This window comes from Callorhinus ursinus, unplaced genomic scaffold (assembly GCF_003265705.2).
Source record: "Callorhinus ursinus isolate GAN/ISIS: 27379988/994484 unplaced genomic scaffold, GSC_fseal_2.0 scaffold13, whole genome shotgun sequence".
Lineage (NCBI taxonomy): Eukaryota > Metazoa > Chordata > Mammalia > Carnivora > Otariidae > Callorhinus > Callorhinus ursinus.
In genome coordinates this window covers 36,250,092-36,273,874 of record NW_027397075.1, presented here as the reverse complement: position 1 = coordinate 36,273,874, position 23,783 = coordinate 36,250,092, and the positions used below count along the sequence as shown (strand labels likewise).

Genomic DNA, 23,783 nt, shown 5'->3' with positions numbered 1-23,783 from the left:
GGGAAAAAAACTCCTTAAAATTATTAAAATTAAGCTAAATCTGTGTTTAAAGAGGAAAAGTTTAGTATCAGGAATATTCACTTCTGGAGACCACCTCAGTTCCTGCTAATGAGATGTATGTTGATTTTCTTATGACTGGCAGAGACTGCAGATCTTAAGTTCACTCAGTATGAATATAAGAAAAATGGCTTTAAGGGATAAAATAATGAGAAATGATGGGTCAAAACTAAGAAAGAGAACATTCTCCCAAATTGAGGTCTATAAGTCTATTGGACAGTCTCCCAGAGGTTAACATGGAAGCCTGAAAAAGCATCAGATAATATAATGTGAGAGATACTTTTTCATTGTCAGGGGAGATGGACTAGATGAATTTAATTGAAGTTTCCCATCTCTCATTTCTAGGACTCTAAGAATAAAAGCATCATAGATGGAGGGGGGCTTTGGAGCCTAGTAGTTATTTAAAAAAATAAAATTTTTACTGTCTCTGGTGAAACAAAATGCACCTGAAACCCATATTATGGAAATGGCAGTAAGCAAAAGATACAAATAAAACAATATAATTATTCTTTACTAATGTCTATCAGGATGGCTTTTTTTTAAAATATAGAATAAAATGGGGAAGGAAAGGAGAAACACATCATGGAAAGGATTTTATTAGGCATATTTATATAACTTCTAGAAGCTATTTCCTAACTGTACTGTTTCTAATGCTGCAAATTTTTTTTCATTATAAATTTAGGCCCCAAATATTAACCTATTGATCTTTAGTATATAGTAGCTTTTTTTTTTCCTGCAAACCTTCAAGGATCTTAAAATACCTGGGTAGTATTCATTACCATAAGAAAGGCATCAAAGGCCTTAGAGTAGGTCAGACAATTTGCTCTTGGTCACACATGTAAGACACTAACTGAACCTACATTAAACAAATACAGCACTTCTCACTCCTTTGCCTGTTTAGGTACAAGTTCCTAAATGCTAATAATATAAAATCTGATACTCTGGCAGAATTCAAAGGCAGGTAACACAGACCCTAGATCATATGGTCAGAAGAGTGCAGAGTCTTTTCCAACTGCAGACACCCGATTTTAATGGAGAAGAGCTCTTGAGTGACAATGGACTCACTGACTGCATAAGATATGAGCCCAGGTAGCTAAGGACAGATCATCAGGTTTTGACCTTCACTTCTGCTGGAGCTATTGTCTTCTCCTCATTTAACTTTTAAAGAGTTGAGAGCAGACCATATTCCTATACATCCAATTATTCCTTGAGTAAGAAGCCAACTAAGACAGTCCTCATTAGTTACTCTATCATTCATCTCACAGGACTTCCATAGAAAGAAAATTATTCCCTTCTATTCACTACATTCCTCCCTTAATTCTATTTTACTTAACAGATTAATATACACCCTTAAAAATTTCACAATGTTGATTAATTTTAAAGTAATGACAGAGATGTTATGGCTTAAGAGGTTAATGTCTTTGCAATGGGCATACCTTAGGTAATCATGAGTCACCTATACACTAAGTGAGTTTTCATAAACAGGTTAGAAAAAAGAAAAGGTCAGTCCTGGAATTATAAGATTAACAAGATACAGTCCTGATCTTCTAGAAGACTGATTTCTAAATTGTCTTGACTATGTATCAAATGAGTAAAATATTGCTGGTATGCATTCCTAAAATTGTTTACTTACAAAATACAAGAATGTTCTAATGTACAATTATAAAACATTCAATAACATAAAAATTTAAAGAATGAAATTTAAAAAATCAAGTATTTATTATTTTCTTCCTGCAGCTCAGATGGATCATATTGAATACCCTTCTGAGGTATATACATCCCATTCCGGAGACCACCACCTAGAATATCATAGGCCAGGGAAGGCAACCATGCAAATAATGACCCTACAATAAGGGTCTATATATAACCAATAAATGTACATTCCTATGGAAGGACAGGGAAGGTCAAGGCTAATGTTGCCTAGAAGAAGTAGTGAGACACTGGAGCTGAATTTTAAAGGATGAGAATGCTTTTAGGAAGCATAGAAGGTGGCCGGCCTTTTTAGGCAGAAATGTGCAAATATAGCTGAAGGAACTTGTTTGGAGAACTCTTAAGTTTGGGAAAAATGGAGCACTAAGATGGAGCACCCTCTAAGTTTGGAGGCTGAGAGATCTGGGGGTGGGGATGGGGATATTGGGTATTAGGAAATGAAACTGGAAGGACAGCCAAAAACTTGACAATGAAAGGTTCTCTGTGCCAAGTGAACTTTGGTTTTTATCACCCTATAAAACACGAGTCAAACTCAAAAGCTTTCAGCAGGTGACTGATGCTTTTTGATGGAAAAGCTAGGTCTGGAAATATTTAAATGAGGGGAAGAAGGAAGGGAGAGAAAGAGGAGAGTGGAAAGAACTCACTGTGCAAGCGAAATAAAATGTATAATATTTGGTCATGTCCATGGGCACGGGACCATAGAGAACTACTAAATGACTCTGAGCAAGGGACAGTCAAGTAATGATCAGAGTTAGAACAGCAGTGCAAAGGCTAAAGTGGGGACAGAGGTACTGGAGGCCAGGAGATGAGTTAAAGTCTCTACTGTACTAGATGGAACTGGCTACACATTTTCAGGGGTTCAGTGCAAAATACAAGGGCCCTTGTTCAAAAAGCAGGAACTCAGGGCCATTAAAAGTACTAAAATAAAAAACTTTGCTTTCCTGGCCGTCTCTCTCTCCATCTGCTCTGGTGTTTTTCATTTGCTATTTAATGTTATGCTCCCTCAGGCACCAGGGCAAGAGCAGATCTTCACAGGTGCCCAGGGCCCCTGCCCACGACTCAGTATGTGGGTGGCCCACTGGTTGCCAGGTTGCCCTTCCCTAGCCAATAAACCCAAGTGCCATGCCCAGGCCCAGGGTAGGGAAGTTGAGCCAGGCTTCTTCCCTTCCCATGGCTGCCTCTACAACTCACTAGGTATCTGGCTTGGGGATGGGCAAGAGGCTTGCCCCAAATGAGTTGTGGCCTTTGGCCACCTGCCAGACACCAGTGAAGCTGACAAGCAGGAGCAAGGACAGTCCTTTCAAGCGCTGCCTTGGGGTGCCACAGAGTGTGCAGGTTAATCCCTATTTCTTTTATGCTTGTACAAAGGCCCACGCCAGGGTCAGAGAGTGACAGCTAGGGCTGGATGTGGCAGATGGGAGAGGCTAGTTGGGGTTCCAGGGATGGGGAAATGGGCATTACAGAATCCATCCCAGGGAGGCAACAGGAGGTGGTGCCAGGCCTTAGCTCCAAGTCCCAGCACATGCTCCACTGTCCCATTAGACCTCACTTAACAGAACATGAATCCAAAAACGGATCAGTAAGAATCTTAGGATGGAAACCATAGAACATTAAACTCCATGCATAAGGCCTTTCTGAGTCTAGGTCCTGTGCACTGCACTGGTCTCATGCTCATGAAGCAGGTCCTGGTACTGGTTCAGGGGAAGAATGTTGTAACAGGCACGGATAATTGAAGTAAGTAGCAGTGGGGCTGGAAAACAGTAGGATGGATAAATTTGAAGAGGAGAAGAGAAGAAGATCTGGTAACTGAACATGGGAGGAAAGAAAATACTATGGTTCTGGGAACTGAAGAAATTTGTAGTACTACAAAGTTGAAAATTCAGGGGGAAAAACATAAGTGAATACAGTTTGGGGCAAGCTGAATTTACATTACTATGGGACATAGAACTAAGTGTTAGTTGAATCCAGAGGACTGTTTGGAAGATTCTCCAACAAAACAACATCGCTAGGGGCACCTGGGTGGCTTAGTCAGTTAAGCGTCTGCCTTCGGCTCAGGTTGATGATCCCAGGGCCCTGGGATTGAGCCCCACATTGGGCTTCCTGCTCCGCAGGGAGTCTGCCTCTCCCTCTGCCTGCCGCTCACCCTGCTTGTGCTCTCTCTCTCAATCTGACAAATAAATAAATAAATAAACACATCGCTTCCTATTTCCTGATTTGTTGATCATTAATTTCATTACTATACAAAAAGTCATGGAAAGGTCCTTTGAAGATCTCAGTTTTAACCCATTAAACAAGTCCACATCTAAAACATCATAAAAGACTCTAGAGGCAAAGGTGGACTATACACAAAATGAAAAAAGTCAAGCAGTTTATTTAATAGACATGAACTTATGGAAAAGATTATAAAGTATACTAGGTAAGATATGAGTAACAAGATATAAAAATTTGCAAAAATTAAAAAATATTCATATGACTGCCATAATTTTTTTCTTTTAAAACCAAATGTCATGCTTCCTATTTCGATATCTAGTAAAAATGTATGAAGCTATACAAGCTTCCTTATAGCAGGCAAAATTATGGTAGTTTGCATAAAAATGCAAATACACAAAGTATCACTAATGAGCACCTAAAAAGAACTTGTAGAAAAGAAGGAGCCAATATATAACGAAATGCATTTTGTTGTCCTTTTTCCTCACCAAAATAGATTTCATTTAGCGCAATATATCCAAAATATTATCACTTCAACTTGTAATCAATATTAAGAAGTATTCAGATATGCTTTTTTCTCAAGTTTTTTAACAGCTTTATTGAAATTCACACACCACCAAACTCACTCTTTTAAAGTGTACACTTTAGTGGTGGTTGTCTATTCAGAGAGGTGTGTAACAGTCACCACAGTCTAATTCCAGAATATTTTCATCACTCCCCAAAGATATCCCATATGAATCAGCAGTCATTCTCTCCTCAACCCTTGGCAACCATTAATGTAGTTTCTCTCTCTACGGATTTGCCTCTTTTGGACATTTCACATAAATAGATTCTATACTATGTGGCCTGTTGTGTCTGGCTTCATTCGCTTAGCATCACGTTTCCAAGGTTCTTCCATGTTGTAGTGTATGTCAGCACTTCACTCCTTTTTATGGGTGAACAATGGAGAGACCACATTTTGTATATCCATTCTTCTTCAGCTGATGGACATTGGGCTGTGTCCAATTTTTGGCTGTTACAGATAATGCTGCTAGGAGCATTCATGGACAAGATTTTGTATAAACACATGTTTTCAATTTTCTTGTATATATACGTAGAAGTAGAAGTGCTAGTCATATGGTAACTCTGTGTTTAATCTTTTGAGGAATTGTCAAGCTGTTTACAAAGTGGCCGCACCATTTTAAATTCCCTTCAGCAATATAGGAGGGTTCTAATTTTTCCACATCCCTGTCAACACTTATTATGTTCTCTCTTTTTGATTGTGGTCATCCTAGCATGTATGAAGTGGTATCTCACTGTGGCTTTGATCGGCATTTCCCTAATGGCAAATGATGTCGAGCACCTTTTCATGTGCATATTGGCCATTTGTACATCTTCTTTGGAGACATGTCTATTCAAATCCTTTTGGAACCTTTTCTTTTACAGCTACAACAGACTGACAAAAAATTTTGTAGTGACATTATAATCAAATAATAACCTGGGAATGAAGTTCTTTTAAAATGAAATTAGTAGGTGCTTAATATAAAACATAACATTTAAAAACCCAGTGGAATGGTCCCGGCTTTGGTTATAGAATTAATGGGTCTGACAGCAGGAAGGCCCTCAGTGTTATTACTTACAGCAGTGCTCGAACCCTGCTGAATACAGGTACAGCTGAGAAGTACAAAAATATCTTCTCGTACAGCTCACCCCAGCAAAGCTGAAAAGTTTTCATTTCCCTATCTCTAGCTTCTTAAGTTCGGTCAGAGAGGAAAGGTCTAATATCAGTTGTACTTAGAGGTTAACTACTTGTTATTTTAAGTGGGCATCAGCCCTTCAAAACATTTATTTCTATCGTGAAATGAAAGGTGTTAAGCCTCCACTCCCCCATTAAAGCAGAAGAAAAATATCTTTGCTTTGAGAAAGAGGGGCTTATAGTATACTATCCATAAGAACGAGCTGTAAGTGAGTTCATCTCATTCTCTCTCAAATAGCCCTCTTTCTTCTCCTAGGCAAGATACATTGGCATATTCACTAGTTCGCACTGCTGCAAACCTATTTTATGAATAGCCATAGATTGAGGAGAGTTCCCATCATTCTTCTGATTCTTTTGAGTTGAGAATCTTGTCAATATTCCCTGCCATGCCTGTTCCCTTTTCCTCTGGGTATTTGCTATCCCTTTCTATCTCCCTTAAGGGGTCATATCTAACCTTATTCCTTTTGTCTCTGCTTCAAATTTCATATTTTCTAGGAAATTATTTAAAAAATTAAAAATTAGGGACACCTGGGTGGCTCAGTTGGTTAAGCAACTGCCTTCGGCTCAGGTCATGATCCCGGAGTCCTGGGATCGAGTTCCGCATCGGGCTCCCAGCTCAGCGGGGAGTCTGCTTCTCCCTCTGACCCTCTCCCCTCTCATGCTGTTTCTCTCTCTCTTGCTCTCTAATAAATAAATAAATAAAATCTTTTAAAAAAATTAAAAATTATACCCCTTCTGATTATAGAATGATTTAAAGGTATAGTTAATATTCAATATCTACAGACTATAATTTTTCTGACATTCTTGTTTATTATATTATTTTTACCTCTGGTAGTATTATTTTGATAGACATATAATACAAATATATCCATATATTATAGATTCATACATACATGTATATAAATACACTCTCTATTAAAAAGAGGTACCACTGCAGGGTGATCCACTTTGGATTTTAACTCCATACAGATGGTCAGTAAAGAGAAGAAAAGTTGGATATAGAATCTTTAAGTAGCAGAGAACAGAACTTTAAGTGTCCAGGAATGCAGCTGCAATGAGGAATACAAAAGTTGAAATGGTGTTGCACCTTGCTGCTATGAATTCAAATTGATTATTTCACCCCTAAGACTGAGATTCTCAGGCTGGTCAGAGGTCACTATGCCACAATAAAGTATTCTGTAAATTTAGATTGTCATCTGAACTGATGGTGTCAAACACTTGGAAGGACAACTAATATACAATGCAGCATTTGTGAGCAATAACAGGGCACTGAAAAAATATCGCTTATTAGTTTCTTATGCCAGACCTGAAGGTACAAAAGAAAGTACTGATGTCTACCGGGAAGACATGGACTAAAATGTTCCCAATACATTAACCAATCATTTGGACAAACAGTTCTCAACCCTGGGTACATGTTAGAATCATCTGGGAAGGTTTCAAAAAATACAAAATACAGGGTTCTAGTCCAGAGATTTTGGCTTAACTAGTTTGAGGTGGAGTCCAGGCATCAGTTTTTTTCGTTTGTTTGTTGGTTGGTTTTGGAGATGTTCCTTAGGTGATATTTAGGTAGAGCCAGAGTTGAAAACCACTGGTTTCGACAACGAACACTATTTGACCTTTATCAAGTGGTATGAAGCTTCGTCTCTTTGTTTAACTTGGAAAAACAAAAATCTTATTGAAGATCTTACTGATCTTATTGAGGATTCTATTCAAGACAGAGACCAATACCAACTGAGCCTCACATCTCAATACTTAAGAATGTATGTAACATTTCTTTTTACATAACAATTTAACTTAGTCTATATTTATTCTTCCAAAGTTTTGCTTTTTCTAAAAACTAGGCAAAGTTTTCATCTTTTGACAGTCTTTTGTATCTACTCTACCTGATTGGGAATGCTCAGGTGTCACTGTGACAGGAACAAGAAGTGTTACAAAGGAATAGTCAGCTACTGACTTAGTTCAACTATGCTTTCTGGTTGTCTTGGCATATATTTTAGTGCCTGAATTCTTTCAGAGCCAAGCTCAAAGCTAATACAAACGAAGCAGCTGCAACTTCATTGTGTTACATTTACATGGAAGGCCAACTCAGACCATTGTGTTATGGAAATGAGAACACTAAGCCAAGCACCTGGCCCGGAACACAAGCAGCTTTCTTTTAGCCAAAGCTAAATTGATGACATCGTCTAAGGAGAAGTGATATAAAAATCATAAATATCAATAGTCACTTTATAAATAGAACATTAAAGAAAGAAGCCTGTTCCAAAAACTCAGGCAATGTGAAACAAATATATACAATTACAAGGCGTGATCATTTTCCCTTTTTGAATTAAATTTAAGTACCTGGATAAGTTTCATTAGTTTACTCATTTCTTCCTAATCACCCCTGTAATATCATATGAATGTAGTTTTAACAATGTATAAGACATACAACGGATGTTTTACTTAAAGGAAAACACAAATACGACAAATGTAAAGTCTAGCAAGGTGCTAAAGAAAAAAATGAAAAATAGCATCTTTAAGTGGGGCAAAAAGTATTCAAATGACAAATGGTTCTTGAAGAAGCTAACAGTCAAGACTCAGATCTGCAAAAACATTGTGAGCTTATACATATGTATGGCATCTAAAGGGCTCAAAGAAATATCCACAGAAACAAACCATTAAATAAAGAATTCTATCTAGTTTCACTTCCCAATGTAAGTAGACACAGTATACACTATATACATAAAATACCATAGCCCTGAATTCCAAATATATATTAAAGTCTCTCTTGGTTGAAAAAAAAAATGTAACTATTCTGCACAGGTGTACTCATTTACTCCAAATGATCGCTTAGTGATTATTAAATGGTTTAGTAATCCACTCCACTGAGATATCATCAGTAATACCAAGAGAGTAAATGTGAGATACTCACTTGATTCTGGTCATTCAATAATTCATGCATATCTTATTCATTAAACAATTATTTGCCGAGTGCTTACTGTGTGCAGAGTACTGTGTTAGGCATTGAGGTAGCTACAAAGATGAGATGAGAGGAGATAATTTATTGTCTAATGAGGGACACAATCCACAAACAAACAATTGCAACTGGAATTAAGGTAAAGAAATATGGAATGAAAAGAAGAAACAGAAAAACTACGCTGCAGATGTCTGCTTTTCCTTACGGCTATGATTAGATAAAAGTACAAACACACTGAAACATTCCTAAAAACCAAGACCTTGCCTTACCTATGCATTCAGTGGCCACATGAGTTCCCTCTTATGTCTATTTTTATTTTTTAAATTTATTGACTCTACTGTCTACCACTGCCGTAAAGATGGCTTAGACTAAGTAAGAAATATACATGAATACACTGTTGTACCGCTTATCCATTTTAAGTTTTTAAAAATACACATTTTGGGAGATGAGAAAGATATACAAAGGTTTTGGGCTTCCCTGCTTTGGGTTCACTGCTATAGTTATTCCTTGGCTCCTTCCTGTCACACCAGCAGCAGTCAGTGGGATATAAGCGACTCTTCCCACCTGCTTCTCCTGGATCTCAAGCTAACCACTACTCCAGAACTACCAGCAGGCTCAGCTGATAGCCCGGGGTGGGCGCTGGGCTGGGCCTCTATTGAATGGCAGACAGTCCCTGAGCTATCACCCTGAGTTGCGATACTGATAGCAAGAGGTAAAGAGTCACTTGGGGAAAAGTTAAGTAATTTACCAGTACTTCACAGTATTTATTAAATGGAGGTAGGAAGAAGGCCCTTTTGGAGAGTCCAAGACTAGCTCCTTTTTGGTTTAGCTTTTGAGCCAAGATAAATATTTCAAAAAACAAAGCTCTAACGCTTGCCAAATTTAGTTAAGCTTGACAAACAGTCACAGTCTTGCCCCAACCTACCTCCCCATCCTTCTCTCTTGCCATTTTTGCCTACGTGCTTTTCGGCTCATGCCTCACTGAACCCTTTCTATGTTCCCTGGACGCCTCAGTCACTTTATGAAGTCTGTCTTTCTAAAATGCTATTGCCTCAGTCTGGAATAGTCTTCCTGTCAATTCTTTTCTTTTTTTTTTTTTTTTAAGATTTTGTTTATTTATTCATGAGAGACAGAGAGAGAGAGAGAGAGAGAGAGAGAGGCAGAGGGAGAAGCAGGCTCCCAAGGAGCAGGGAGCCCAATATGGGTCTCGATCCCAGGACCCTGGGATCATGACCTGAGCCAAAGGCAGACGCTTAACTATCTGAGCCACCCAGGCACCTATGTCAATTATTTTCATTCAGCCTTTGAAACAGCCCAAATACTGGCTCCCCGGCAAAGTCTTAGCTTACACAATGCATTGTTAAAAATCTGTGTCACCATACTTATCCACCTCTTTATGAATCTGGTCATTTTTCTGTCTCTTGCTACTAGACTAGAAATGCTCTGGGAGTGGAAAATTCTGTTGTGTTCATTTTTGTTTACCCAGGACCTAGTGCCAAGAAAGTTTCAATAATTGGTGAATCACTAATACTCTGCCCAGAGTAAGCACTCAGTAAGTGTGTCACTGTCAATAATTTCAGGCAAGGCCTGCTAAAAACTATTCATCTGCTCTTCAGTATTTGCCTGAAAATGGAGCTGGGAAGAACAGGCCCTTTGGAGAGTCCACTGGATAAGTAGTGAATCTGCTGTTCACCATAGTAAAGACACCTGAATCCTAGAATCACAAGAACTTATGCTTAAATCTCACTTCCGCTCCTTCAGAAAGTTAACATGGATCATTTCCATGGAAACAATCATGTTAATAACATGAGCTATTGTATAATAACTCAGTTAAGTATCTCAAAGTTTGGTTCCTTTTTTTAGTGCTTTCCCATATTCAGAGACTCTGTTGTGATATTAACTACAAAAATATTTTGTGTTGACCTGAAAACTAGACATAATTCTTATTGGCATTACATTTAAGTAAATCACATTAGCTAGTGGTATTATATAGAAATTTAAAACATACAGTGTACTTCCACAGACATCCAAGTACTGCAGTGCCTCATCTAGTCAGCATATTCTGGTTTCTTTTTAAAAGAATATAAATTATTTATCCAGCATTATCATGGAATAAGGTATTTCACAAACCAGATTTTTCTGGAAAACAAGTTTTATAAGCATCGCATATCTTCTAGATTTAAAATACTCTCAATGGATATGTTATCACACAATACTACACAGTTATACTTAAAAAAAAAAAAAAAGCCCAGCACAAGAAATATAATTTCACTTCTTCTGAATGATTCAGGATCATTATTATCAATGTTAATTACTGCACTATGCATCATCCATCCTGTAATGCAATGGTACTCTTAAGGACTACTAATAAATATTGGGCTATCTGCCTTTATCCTAAGTGGATTCGGATTGTTTTTATGACTCCTTGCTTCTCATTTTCTCTGCCTCCTCCCTTAACTCACTGTCATCTTTTGAAAAATGACAACAGGGTGTTATGATAGTTATTTTTCAACTAATTGTCTAGATAAGAAATGGTTAAATTCTCCTAGAGAGCTAAGTGCATGGGCTTAGTGACTGCAGTTTGCCAGTCAGAGGTCCCTCTTTCCTTCAATATTTCTAAACGCATGAGGTGGCTGAGATTGTCAGAAGAATAACAACTGAGTAAATGGTTTGTAAGTAGTGCCAGTGGTCATATATATGCATCATTGGTTTATTACTTTTACTCAAGAATAATTAGCTTTATTATTAAGGTAAACCTTAAATTAGCTATCACTGTTTAAATATAAATGAAAATTGTTGTTCTTAATTAATTTAAATTTAAAAAGCCCAGTCATGAACTTCAGATTCAATATAAGTACTTGAATGTTCTTTATTATAGAGGGATATCTTTCTTCAGTTATTGACTTTTAAAAAAAATTTAAATTTATTCTAGCATGATGGTATCAATATTTCAATTTCGAACTCAATCCTCTTCCCCACTTTGTATAGTTTAGTTTGTATAGTTTAGTGAAACTGTAGTCAGTTTCACTATATTTGATTTTTGTTCCATCAGGAAAACAAGAAGGGGAGGGAAGAGGGAAAAAAAATGTCTTTTTCATTCATTAAAAAATAAAACAAAAACCCAAACATTTAAGTGGTAAGCTATGTCTATGGAACAGAGAAATTCAGTAAAAGGGATGAAACCTGTAATTTTATAATTCCTTTCATAATTTGGTTAGAATATTAATTCAGTCTTGCCTCTGATCTTCACAAATGAGAGAACTGGTAAACATTTGAAAGGTGTCACAGTAATAGATATCCACGAACTCTACAAGGCACTGAGATACAATAAGGGCAAATCTTGCTCCTCAGCGTTAATCCAAAATAAAACATTCATTTTGGTTAGCTTACAAATCAATGCCAGCTTATATATCTCAAAATATCAGTTCAAATTAAAAAGTCATCCCAACTAAAAAAAAAAAAGGTATTGGAATATATAAAGAATACAACATATTAACTTAACAGAATTAAAAGAATTTTTTTCCCAATAGAAAAGTCTACTTCTATTCTATAGTGATTTCCACTGAACCTACAATAATGACCAACTTCATGGCATTAATTCAAGTTTAAAAACAATAAATTTTAATAAAGTGATATAATTAGTCTATTTCTTATTCAATAAACAAAGGAAATGGGTGGATTAAAATCTGGGTTACTCAGAGTTATATCAAAAAGGTCCAAACCAGGACTGCAACTGGTGGTCAGCCGCCCTGATCACTTATAGCCTTCCAAGCTCAGCATTCAGGATTTAATACTGATTCTTGGTACTGCCTCGTCAGTTTAAGGAATATTTTAAACTGGGTTATATCTTCCAGGGCATTTCTTAAGCACTTAGATGCTCATCTACAAGATGGCTTAAGGAAAGCACAGGCCAAGGTCTCAGGATTAGAACTCACAATTGTCTAATTCTCTGATAATCTGTTCTGCAACTTTAGGAGTCCCATCATTCACTGTTTATGCCAGCTCATGAAAAATAACACAAAAAACAAAAAACTCCTTCCACTTGTTAAAAAAGAAAAAAACATCTGTCTTTACAGAACGGTGACAGGTTTTCGCCAGTAACTTGATAAAAGGGCATCCTGCAAAGATTTGCACTCTATAGTTCAGAGGACTTTGAATTTAACATATTTTGTTATACATTTTAGAAATTTCCCACAAGTATAAATAATTATTCCCTAAAATCTAATAAACCTCCTGCTGAAAGTAGTGGATGTTAACCACAGTTAATTTATGTAAATTGATAACTCTGTCCTTTAACTTCAGTATTCTAAGGAAATTCTTGAGCAAAATGTTTTGATTCCCTAGTAACTATCTCTAACTCTAAGGAGAAAGGAGAGAAAAGTAAAGTATCTTTTAGAGAAGAGGAGCACTTACTGGTACTTTGAAGGGTGAGGTATTTACGGTGTCCATGGAGCTGGGTTTCTCTGATGTACTGGTCCCTGAGATACTCCGTCTGCGGGGGGACCTTTCTGCCGGTACCTCTGGAAAAGAAGAAAGAAACGCCATGAAGAAACCAGACTTGAGGATCTTTGACTACATTGTAAAATTAGTGGGGTTTTCTTCGCCCACAAAAAAATCAGTTTGCTTTAAAGGTATGTTACATTCTATCTCCACATGATTTCTCTCTCTATCTCTGTGGTATTTGAACTACTGAGGCAGTAGGGAGACCTGGTCATGCTTAAGATATCTGCTTTAGCATGACAGGTTATAATTATATCTGTGCACATGTAAAAAGTAATTTTTTCTGAGCTATGTTTAATATCTATAAATTCATTTACTATTTCTGTCTCACAGTGTATGAATCTATTTCTCTATATGTCAGCAATATAGGAGTTAATAGAATCCAAAGAAATTTTTGATATTCTTGATATACAGTCTCGTGTTGCATATGATTTGATGGTGTCTGCACAAAGGTCAAAGTTCAGTTCTGTGCAGATAGGATGATTCACCAGACTGCAGCCAAAGGGCCACGAGACGACTGAAAGCTACTGCTAGGATAAAATAACATATATGCCTATGCAGATATAAAAATAGATCAGCTTCTCCTTGTGCTGGCAAGATGACCTTACTAAAATCTTCCTCTGGAATCCTAAATCTGTTCAAACTGACCTAACAAGCTTCGGATTTTGCAGATGAGGTGATATTTTCTCATTTAATTACTATACACTATATTAAGGTTACATTTAAACAATTTTTTTCATAGAGTGATATAAATATATGCATATATATATGCACATACACACGCACACACAGATGATAGATATATACATATTATACCTTTATCACAACTGCTTCCCATCTCCACTTCAACTGACAGACATATAGGAATCCAGCTTCTCAGATAACATTAGATAATCTCAACATGGACAAGGAAAAAAAACACATCCTAAAAAAAGTACTCTGTATTATCTTCCAGATCTTAAAAAATAAGGAGTAAATCGTGACTCCGGAGACTGACATTTTGATTCCTGCTGTTCTCCCTTTAAAAGACAGATGCAGTTTAAACTTCCATTTCTGGCCTCCTGGCCCCTGGGATCCGTGCTACTTCCACTTAAGAGAAAGCGTTTTTTCTCTCGCTCCCTCCCTGTGTCTTGCTCTTCCCCTCCCTCTCCACTGCTTGCAGAGAGCAAGCGAGAAAGAAACACACAGGACTGCAGCTATTCAATCAATCGTTCCGACTGCACATCCTCATTAGTTACTTTCAGGCTATTAGCAGACGCCCAACCACTGCCTCCCCTCAGTTACAGAAAATTTCACTGTATTACACTAAATCTGCAGCAAGAAAAAACATTTACTGAAATTTATATTCAGCTAGTGCCAAAAGGACACCATTTTACACAGACCTAGTAATGCACACAAATCAATCCCTCCCATGAAAATCCAATTGGAAGTGCTTACCCTATTACTATCTTTGCATGATGGACACTGATTTCCTTTCCATGACTAAACGTATCTTCTCCGTGACATCTTGACCCATAAGACATAAGCCAAATTGCAACATTCCTAATGACTGAGAGGTTGCCAACATAGCGTCTTATATGCCTGCAGTACAAGAAAGTCCCATGCTATCACTGTTTTTAAAATTACAACCAATAACTGTAAGTCTCTCAACTTCTCTCTAACCATCAGTGGTTAAATGAGCCTTAATGTACAAAGTCATTTTCAGAATTAGACACACACGACTTCTAAAAAATGGCAGTATAATTAGCTAAAATTCACGGCAATGGCACACAAAGCACCAAATTTAAACAAATCAGTTTTGAAAGCACACGGAACAAGATCTTCAGACTTTAGGAGCGTGACTTTAAAGAGTGATTATCCAAGTTAGGCATTTCTACTGTATGGGGGGGGGCAGGCTGGTGGGGAGAGGGGCTGGTGAAGATAAAAGAAAATTTCATTCTTCCTCTGATAACGACCTATAATTAGAAGATACATGAGACTGAATATTACAGTATAACATATTTTAATATCTGAATAATTGATGGAGAAACCAAACTGGAGAAATAAGTTCCATTAGCAAGAATAAAATGATCCAGTAAACAGTTTTCCTTAATTTGCAATGTTCTGGATAAGGAAAAAAATGGAACCTTATTTCCTCATTTTCTTTCAAATATCAACTTTTAGTTTTCAGGCATCTGAAATCACTAAATAAATATATTTCCAGGCTTTTAACAATGTGAAATTATATTCGCTAAAATGAGCAGCCACATTTTAAACTCTAACAAATATGTTATTTGTTGTACTTCTCTTTCTCTTTTAGATTCTCTTTCTGCATCATGAAAAAAATCACAACTCTGGCATAGCTTAAAGAATATCACTGGGTTCAAAAAGGAGAAATTAAATTTTTCTCGAAGTTTGAACAACTGCCACTAAGAGGGCAAAGAGGAAATAAGCTAAATCAACTACTGATGAGAGGTCTACACTTCCTTTCTCAGCCCCTACAACAATGCAACTTATCTGACGATGCACACAAGGCCCTTGAATACCCAAGTTCTTTCATTTTCAGAAAATTCAGAACTGTTTCAAAGCTGAGAAAAGAATATATACCCCAAGCACCAATGGCCACGTAGAACCAGGTAGCAGCATCAGCAAGAACCGAATTAACAGCATGCTGGATTAGTCACAGGCAAGCCTGCTTATTAAACTGGTCCAGGTACCTTTAACTTTAAATCTCCAAGCAGAAAGGAAAGCTGCTACTATGCTCCTAAAGCCACATTTCTGCTGAGTTGGAAGGAAAATCTATACTGGTTCCAGTAGACCAAAATTAGACAGCTCTCTCCCCTGCCCCCACTCATGCTACATATACCACATTATTTTCACCCACTATAAAAATTATTGTTCCTTTCATAGTCATAATATTTAATCACAGTCATTTTTAAATATGCTCACTCTCTAAGACTGAGACAGAGACTTACAGTACTGTTTCAGTAAAGATCTGAAACTGTTTTGTTCACTTTCTCATCCTCTAAAAATATTTTTCACCTTCAGACTGAAAGGTAAAAAAAAAAAGTTATAAAATATAAAAGCCTGGTTAAGTTTCAAATTTATTTCTTCATTTCCTTTGCCATTGGGTATGAACCAAGGTAAGGTGACCACTTCTCTTAATGAGAGATAACCTGCAATACAGCTCCATATGAAACATACATTGAACAGAGAGAACATGTAGGTGCTTTTCTTAGCAGCTCTACCAACTATCTCCTGTGTAAAGCATCTCACCTTTTCTGCTCTGGTCTTCATTAATAACCTGGGTTATTCAGACCAACCAGAGATGAAGACAAGATGAATGAGTTTATATGCTTTGGTGCAAAATTAGCTTTTTCAAAGAAAGGGGCTAAATCCAAAGTCTGGTATCATAACATCATTTATTCTACCTAACACCTATTTTCCTCTCTGTTGATGTGCCTTCTTTGGAAAGTGTGGCAAAGAAATTGACAGCTGGAGGATTATAGGGGTAAAGGCACTTCTGGTGGAGGATGTGCTTGTTCAACAGACAGAAGTCAATCTCTGCCTTTGGAACCTAATAGTTGTGTCGTTCATGGCCTTAATTCACTTATCAGGAAGCAACTCTCAAAAAGTATTTCAAGGAGTAAAAAAAGTAGGACAGTGTAAGGGAGATGAAGAGGTGTAGTAATTTCATTACAATAATTATAGTGAATGGGTAGATGTGTTGAGAAGAGATGTGGAAGTCATCCTTCTAGGTTTATTAGGGAAGAACACTACAGGCAGTGGGAAGCCAATACGAAACTTCTAGGGTAAAGTGCAGCACGGAGGCCAGCGTGACTGGTGTTGGTAGGGACAAAGAGTAGCAGAAAACCTGAGACTGGGGCAGTTGTGCTCGGGCCATGTAGGCTCTATAGGCCTATGTGTAAAGACTTGAGCTTTCTACTCTGAAGTGAAAAATCAACCTGGTCAAACATATTTCACCAAAACGTACAAATCACATAGAAACCTTATGGAGATATATTTACTGGCACTTTCTTATTTTCTTTTCAGGACCTTGAAAAGTGACTGACTGAAATAATTCTGGAATATTATTATGTTTGGAAAGACAGTAAAGGTTAATACTTTTATCATATTGACTGAGGGTTAGGTTCCAAAAGCCTCTGAAAATATCTTAAATGAGAAAGGTATCTGTTATCATTATGCCCAAATATCGATAAGCATCAACTGCATTTATTTTGGTTCAGTCACATTGAACCAAAGTTCGTATACCATCATGTCATACATGCATATACTAACCTAACAACAGGGCTCAGATGTCATGAATTCTGATAATGTCTGCCACTCTTAGGATGAGTTACCATCGTTAAGAAATGATTCAAAATACTTTCTCTAAAGAGAAAAAGAGGTACTATAAAAGTTATTTAGGCACCTCTTGGAGGCAGAAGTATTTTTATGATAATTTTAGCTAATACTGAGTGTTTGTTTTGTGCTAAGTGCTGGATCTGGAATCTATCTTTCTTCGTCCTTGGGGCAGCCCCTGAGGTAGTAACAATTATTACTCTCTTGGATGAGCATATCGGGGCCAAATTTAAAAGAAGAAAATAATACCAATGTGAAAGTAATTTCAGAAAATTCAACATAAAAGATGAACAAAATGTAGAAAGACATTTATAAAGTTTTAATTTGGTGGACAATGATGTAAGGAACCAAAATAGCCTTCTTACAGCAAAATTCTCTAGTTAATGACAGATCAGAAAACCATTACATGTTCCCGGGCGCAGTCAATGTGGCATATATAGTATGCCCCAATACTTCCCATAAATGGCAACCCAAGCCAATTCCTAGTAATTTTGTGTACAGAATTATAAAACATGAATGAATGTGAATGCTCTGCCAATTATAATTATTCACAGGCCCCTTTAATATTTTTGGTATTATATTTAGGAAACAAGTGTTCTAGTATTATTCTCAAAAGGGGAATTCTTCAGCTCACTTCAAAAACCTTTTTAAAAATCAGTAACATTCCAACAAAGCATGACAGAAAATTGAATACACACCAAACTGTGTTCCTGCACCCATTCATGTCACTGAAATTTCAGGGTGCTGTGAATGAGTCCACTTCACTATCATCTATTTGCCTTTATATTGTGCAAATGATGACAATAAATAAGATAGGCTATGTCACTGGCTCAAGTTATTAATGAATAAAATGAACAAATAACGTTATTTCTTTATGCTATGAATTCTAAATTAGGAGGATTCTTTTTCCACAGGAACAGAGACGATGTTTAAGGAACAGAATGGGAAGGAAGGAGTAGTATGAGGCAATGGGTTTGTATGCATTCAGTAAAGGACCTCAAAAACAAATGGCAAAAGGTGAAAGAGAAAAGGCTTCATGTAAATGGGATTGCGTGTTTTGTTGATGGACTCCTAAAGGTAATGAGACCTTAAAGATTTGGGCAGAGAGCAATTTTGTAAAGGAAAAGTGACAAGAACAAAGAGAAGAAAATTACAGACCGCATTTACAGAGCTGCCAACACCATAGCACCTGGGCGTTTTATAGACTTCATCCACCTGCTTTTCAGTAGGACATTTCCTGCTGTATCCCATTTTTACAGCTTTAAAGCCTATGTACTGACACTACCACTACCACTCAGCTGCTCTGAAATACAAATCCCCAGAGCCACGTTAATCCATCCAATCTGTATCACTTAGACTGCAGTACCTCGCTCAAACAAGCAGACTTTTCAAGTTTGCATGCCCTCAACACTTACTTCAATCTGAACAAATTGATGGTAAGTACACAAATGTGGTGAAATCTCAGTAAGTAAAGCCATTCAGTCTCCCCACCTTTACTTCAGCAAATTTATTCTCTATTTTATTATTTTAAAATTTTCCAATTAATATAATAGGAGGAAGGATTTCTCTCTGGTCAAGGAGTCTGGACACCCACAAGTATTTTATTTCTTCACATGATGATATTGGATGGGATAGGAGAGAATACTTTTAGTGCAACAGTCTCAACCAGAAAGGCTAAGAAAATAGTAGGAATGTTTACATTCCTACATTACATTACAAAATGCAGGGATGTTTACATGGTAGCTTAAGTTTCAAATACAAAGTGTATCTCTGGTTCTTAGTGATAACCAACAGGGATCTTAATAATTATGATAAAAACAGAATAACAAGGATACCTGCAACACCAGGCTATCATTTATGATTCCTTATTACATGCTAAGTGTTTTATTTGAGTTATCTCTTCCATTGTCACAACAATTCTCTGGAACAGTGACTACCACCACCATTTACAGATAAGGAAAGAAAAAGAGGTTCTATTGCTCTGCCCATGTTTGCACAGCTGGTCAAGGGCAGAATCAGGATTGGAACTCACGCAGTCTGGATCTAGAGTCTGTACTTTTTAATTACCATGCATGCTATCTTGTTCTCCCAGTCTTTTATATAATGGGCTGTAACGGAGAAGAAATAAGATAATCATGGAAACTCCAATTTTCCTCTTCCTAAAAATAACTCAAAGAACTTTAACAATATGGACACGATTCTTCATATTTTAAAGATAATTAAATCACTCAGCATTATATTATTGTGCTGAGCACCGAGTAATGTATAGAATCACTGAAACTAATATGACACTGTATGTTAAATATCCTTCAATTTTAAAAAAGTGTGTTATCACATTGCATTCCACTTAACCAGGCATTTGCCAGCCTGGCTGTGAATTCAAATCAGCTGTGGAGCTTTTAATCAAACACAGATGCCCAACTCAGACCCACTGAATCACAACCTTTGGGGAAATGGAGGGTATAGCATAGGCATAAACATTAAAAAAAACTTTTTTTTAAACTTGGCTCCAGGGGTGCCTGGGTGGCTCAGTTAGTTTAGCGTCTGACTCTTGATTTTGGCTCAGGTCATGATCTCAGGGTGGTAGAACTGGGTCTCGTGTCCAGCTCTATGCTTAACGCAGAGTCTGAGGTTCTCTCTCTCCCTCTGCCCCTCGCCCCGCTCACACTCCTTCTCTCTCAAATAAATAAATAACATCTTAAAGAAATAAATAAACTAGGCTCCAAGCCCAATGTGGGGCTTCAACTCACGACCCCGGGATCAAGAGTTGGATGCTCTACCGACTGAGACAGCCAGGTGCCCCTGCATTTCTTTTTTTTAAATTGAGGTATAGGGGCGCCTGGGTGGCTCAGTTGTCAAGCGTCTGCCTTCGGCTCAGGTCATGATCCCAGGGTCCTGGGATCGAGCCCTGCATCGGGCTCCCTGCTCCGCGGAAGCCTGCTTCTCCCTCTCCCACTCCCCCTGCTTGTGTGTTCCCTCTCTCACTGTGTCTCTCTCTGTCAAATAAATAAAATCTTTAATAAATAAATAAATAAATAAATAAATAAATAAATAAATAAATAGAGGTATAACTGATATATACAATGATACTGGTTTCAGATGTACAACATAATAATTCAATACTCGTATACACTGTGAAATGATCAATAACTCTAGTTAACATCTGCCACCATATATGTACAAATTTTTAAAAAAGATTTAAATCATACTCTTCGAGGGATAATTTATTGCAAAAAAAAAAAGCCATCAAAGAAAACTCAATCCTGCAACATTGATGCTAATAACAATATTCTAGTTAAGAAACAAAGAGAAGTAAGGAAATGGGCTAAGGAGAGAGAAAGGTGTCTTAATGCAATGGTGAAAAAATTTGAACAAAACAGGAAACGACCTATAAAAAATATCTACTACTGATTCCTTCAATTAAAAAGCCCTCCAAAAAATAACCTGCCCTTAGGTGTAGGGATGAATAGATGGAGCACAAAGGATCTTTAGGGCAGTGAAAAAACTCTGTATGATACTGTGATGATGGATGCATGTCATTATACATTTGTCCAAACCCAAAGGATGTACAATATCAAAAATGAACCCTAATGTAAACTATGGACTTGGGGTGCTTATAATGTGTCAATGCAGATTCATCAATTGTAACAAATGTAATATTCTGGTGGAGGATATTGGTAATGGGGGAGGCTGTGCATGTGTGGGGATAAGGGTATATGGGAAGTCTTTCTACATTCCTCTTAATTTTCCTTTGAACCTAAAACTGCTCTAAAAAAGTAAAGCATTAAATAAAATAAAACCCTGTCTTTCTATCCTCCTAAAGCAATCTTCAGTACACCTAAGTGGAGAGGTAACTACTTAGGCTAATTCTATGACACAAAAGTAGATAAACAGCATTAAAGTCTCAGGTTTTACAAAGAATAATCTTTAAATAAGAAAACATTGTTCAGCAAAAAATGACATTTTTGAGCATTTTAACCCAATTATTTGTAACACTTTCTTAATTTCACAGCTTCATTTTGGTGAATAAGATTTTATGTTGAACTCTGGAAGGCACTATGTTTTCTAACTTTATAGAGATGTAAGAACTTTAAACTTTTCTATAACCAACTTAACATGTTCTCATTATTATTATGTTTCATATATAATTGTAGGGATAATCTTTGATTTACTCATATCATGATTTCAGTATTCATCTTTAAAAATTAAAAACAAAAAGATTTGGTCCTTGATTATGCCAGGGTCTTTTAAGACTAGTCTGTGGAAAAGAAACAAAACAGAGGATCATAGGGTAAGGGAGGGAAAAATAAAATAAGATGAAATCAAAGAGTGAGACAAACCATAAGAGACTCTTAACTATAGGAAACAAACTGAAGGTTGCAGAAGGGGAGGAGGGTGGGGGAATGGGGTAACTGCGTGATGGACATTAAGGAGGGCACGTGATGTAATGAGCACTGGGTATTATATGCAACTATGAATCACTGAACTCTACCTCTGAAACTAATAATGTGCTATATGTTAATTAACTGAATTTAAATAAAATAAAATTTTAAAAAAGGACTAGTTTGGGTTTTATTCCAAAACAAACATTAATAGAAAGTACTTAAAGTACTGAAGTATTGAAAACACAAATATTTGGCCTCTAATATAAAGATGAGAACTTAATCATGTACTGAGGGTCAAATATACATATAGCACTGTACAAAAACAAAAAATGTTTACATTGGACATCACCTCTTAGTGAAGGTATCAGAAAAGGGTGTAGCCTGCGATGTTGATTTGTACTCCTTATGAAATCAACACTGCCAAGTCTCATTTCAAAAATGTCTGTTGACTTCATTTACACTACCATCTATCACCCCAGTCCTGGACTTTTTATCTTCTCACGCAGATCATGGCAGGACTGCCCTAACTGATCTCACTGACTCCTTTGTCTTTCTCTGCTGAAAGCTATCCTGCTCACCATTACCAGATTAGTTTCCCTAAAACATTACTTTCTTGGTGTAATGACCTTCCTAGAGATCTTTAGACAGTCAGGCACTGGAAAAAAACACCTGGCCCCACCTTTCTTTTCTGTCAACACTCTCCAACAAATTGCCTTAGACAGATGATCTTTGATCTCAAACTGGCCATATTCGTTCCCCTGCATTTGTGTTTGCTAATGGTTTTCACCTATATGCCAAATCGAAGGTGACCTTCAATAACAATGTCAGTTCATCTACTTCCATAAAACTAGTCCTAATTGTTGACATTTCTTTGATTTCCAATTAACATTTGTAGAAGTTGATATTACTTGATTATGTGTTCTTTAGTTTCGGGTATCAAACTACATTCTGGCCCAGTAAAATGTTCTGCAACTGCTGTCTTGAATAGGGTTTGAATAATGCAAGATTTGAATAATGATGATTTTTCTCAATTTTTAAATAAAACAAGTTTCAGTAAAAAGAATTCTCTCCATTTTAAACATGTCTCCTGCAATGTTCTCATAAACCATTTGCACCAATTCTTGTTTGTTTGCAGGGAGTATTAAAACAGAAAAGATAATAATTAGTAACAAATTTTAACTAAACAACTAAAAAATAGTTGTGCATAGTCTGGACACCTGTTTTTTTCTCCTTTAATAAACACATTGGGTCATATAGACTTGCCATTTTTTGTATGTTCAAATGGTAAAATATCATTTCGTATACAATTTCATGTGGTTCAATTTAATACACATAAAATTAATAAATTTTCTAGTTATTTCTAATTCACATGGAATTAAAGTGAAACATCTAGTTAAGTTTAAGAATCACTCTTTTTATGTATATTAGTTTGACTCTTCTGCTATAATTGAGATTTTGATAAATGAGCTTCATGAGAACTTAGATTTAAAAGTTTTGAGGTGTCTCCTGGGACACCTTGGGTGGCTCAGTCGGTTAAATGTCTGCCTTCGACTCAGGTTGTGATCCCAGGGTCCTGGGCTCGAGTCCTGCACCAGGCTCCTTGCTCAGGGGGAAGCCTGCTTCTTCCTCTGCCTGTCGCTCCCCCTGCTTGTGTTCTCACATGCACGCTCTCTCCCTGGCAAATTAAGTCAAAAAAAAAATCTTTAAAAAAAAAGTTTTGAGGTGTTTCCTTCTATGTATATTCTTTTTGAGAATTTACAAATTTCCAGGTTCTCTTAAGAAGCACATTTAAATGTAATAAGGTTTAAGTCTTGACATCTTACTCATTTCCATTTTCTTTAGATATCTGTTCAGCTTGATTTTCTTAAATTTTTTATTTGCACATCCCATT

The 23,783-nt window shown here is 36.9% G+C and overlaps 1 protein-coding gene across 6 annotated transcripts in view; it reads right to left on the bottom strand.

The window, feature by feature from the left end:
- The window catches only part of RASAL2 (RAS protein activator like 2), a 356,954-nt gene that overhangs the window by 75,217 nt on the left and 257,954 nt on the right, over positions 1-23,783 (bottom strand). For all 6 annotated transcript variants that reach the window (XM_073900062.1, XM_073900061.1, XM_025877489.2 and 3 more), the window contains exon 4: positions 13,080-13,186. In XM_073900062.1, the coding sequence (XP_073756163.1) occupies positions 13,080-13,186 (107 nt within the window). The remainder of the gene's footprint in view (positions 1-13,079; positions 13,187-23,783) is intronic.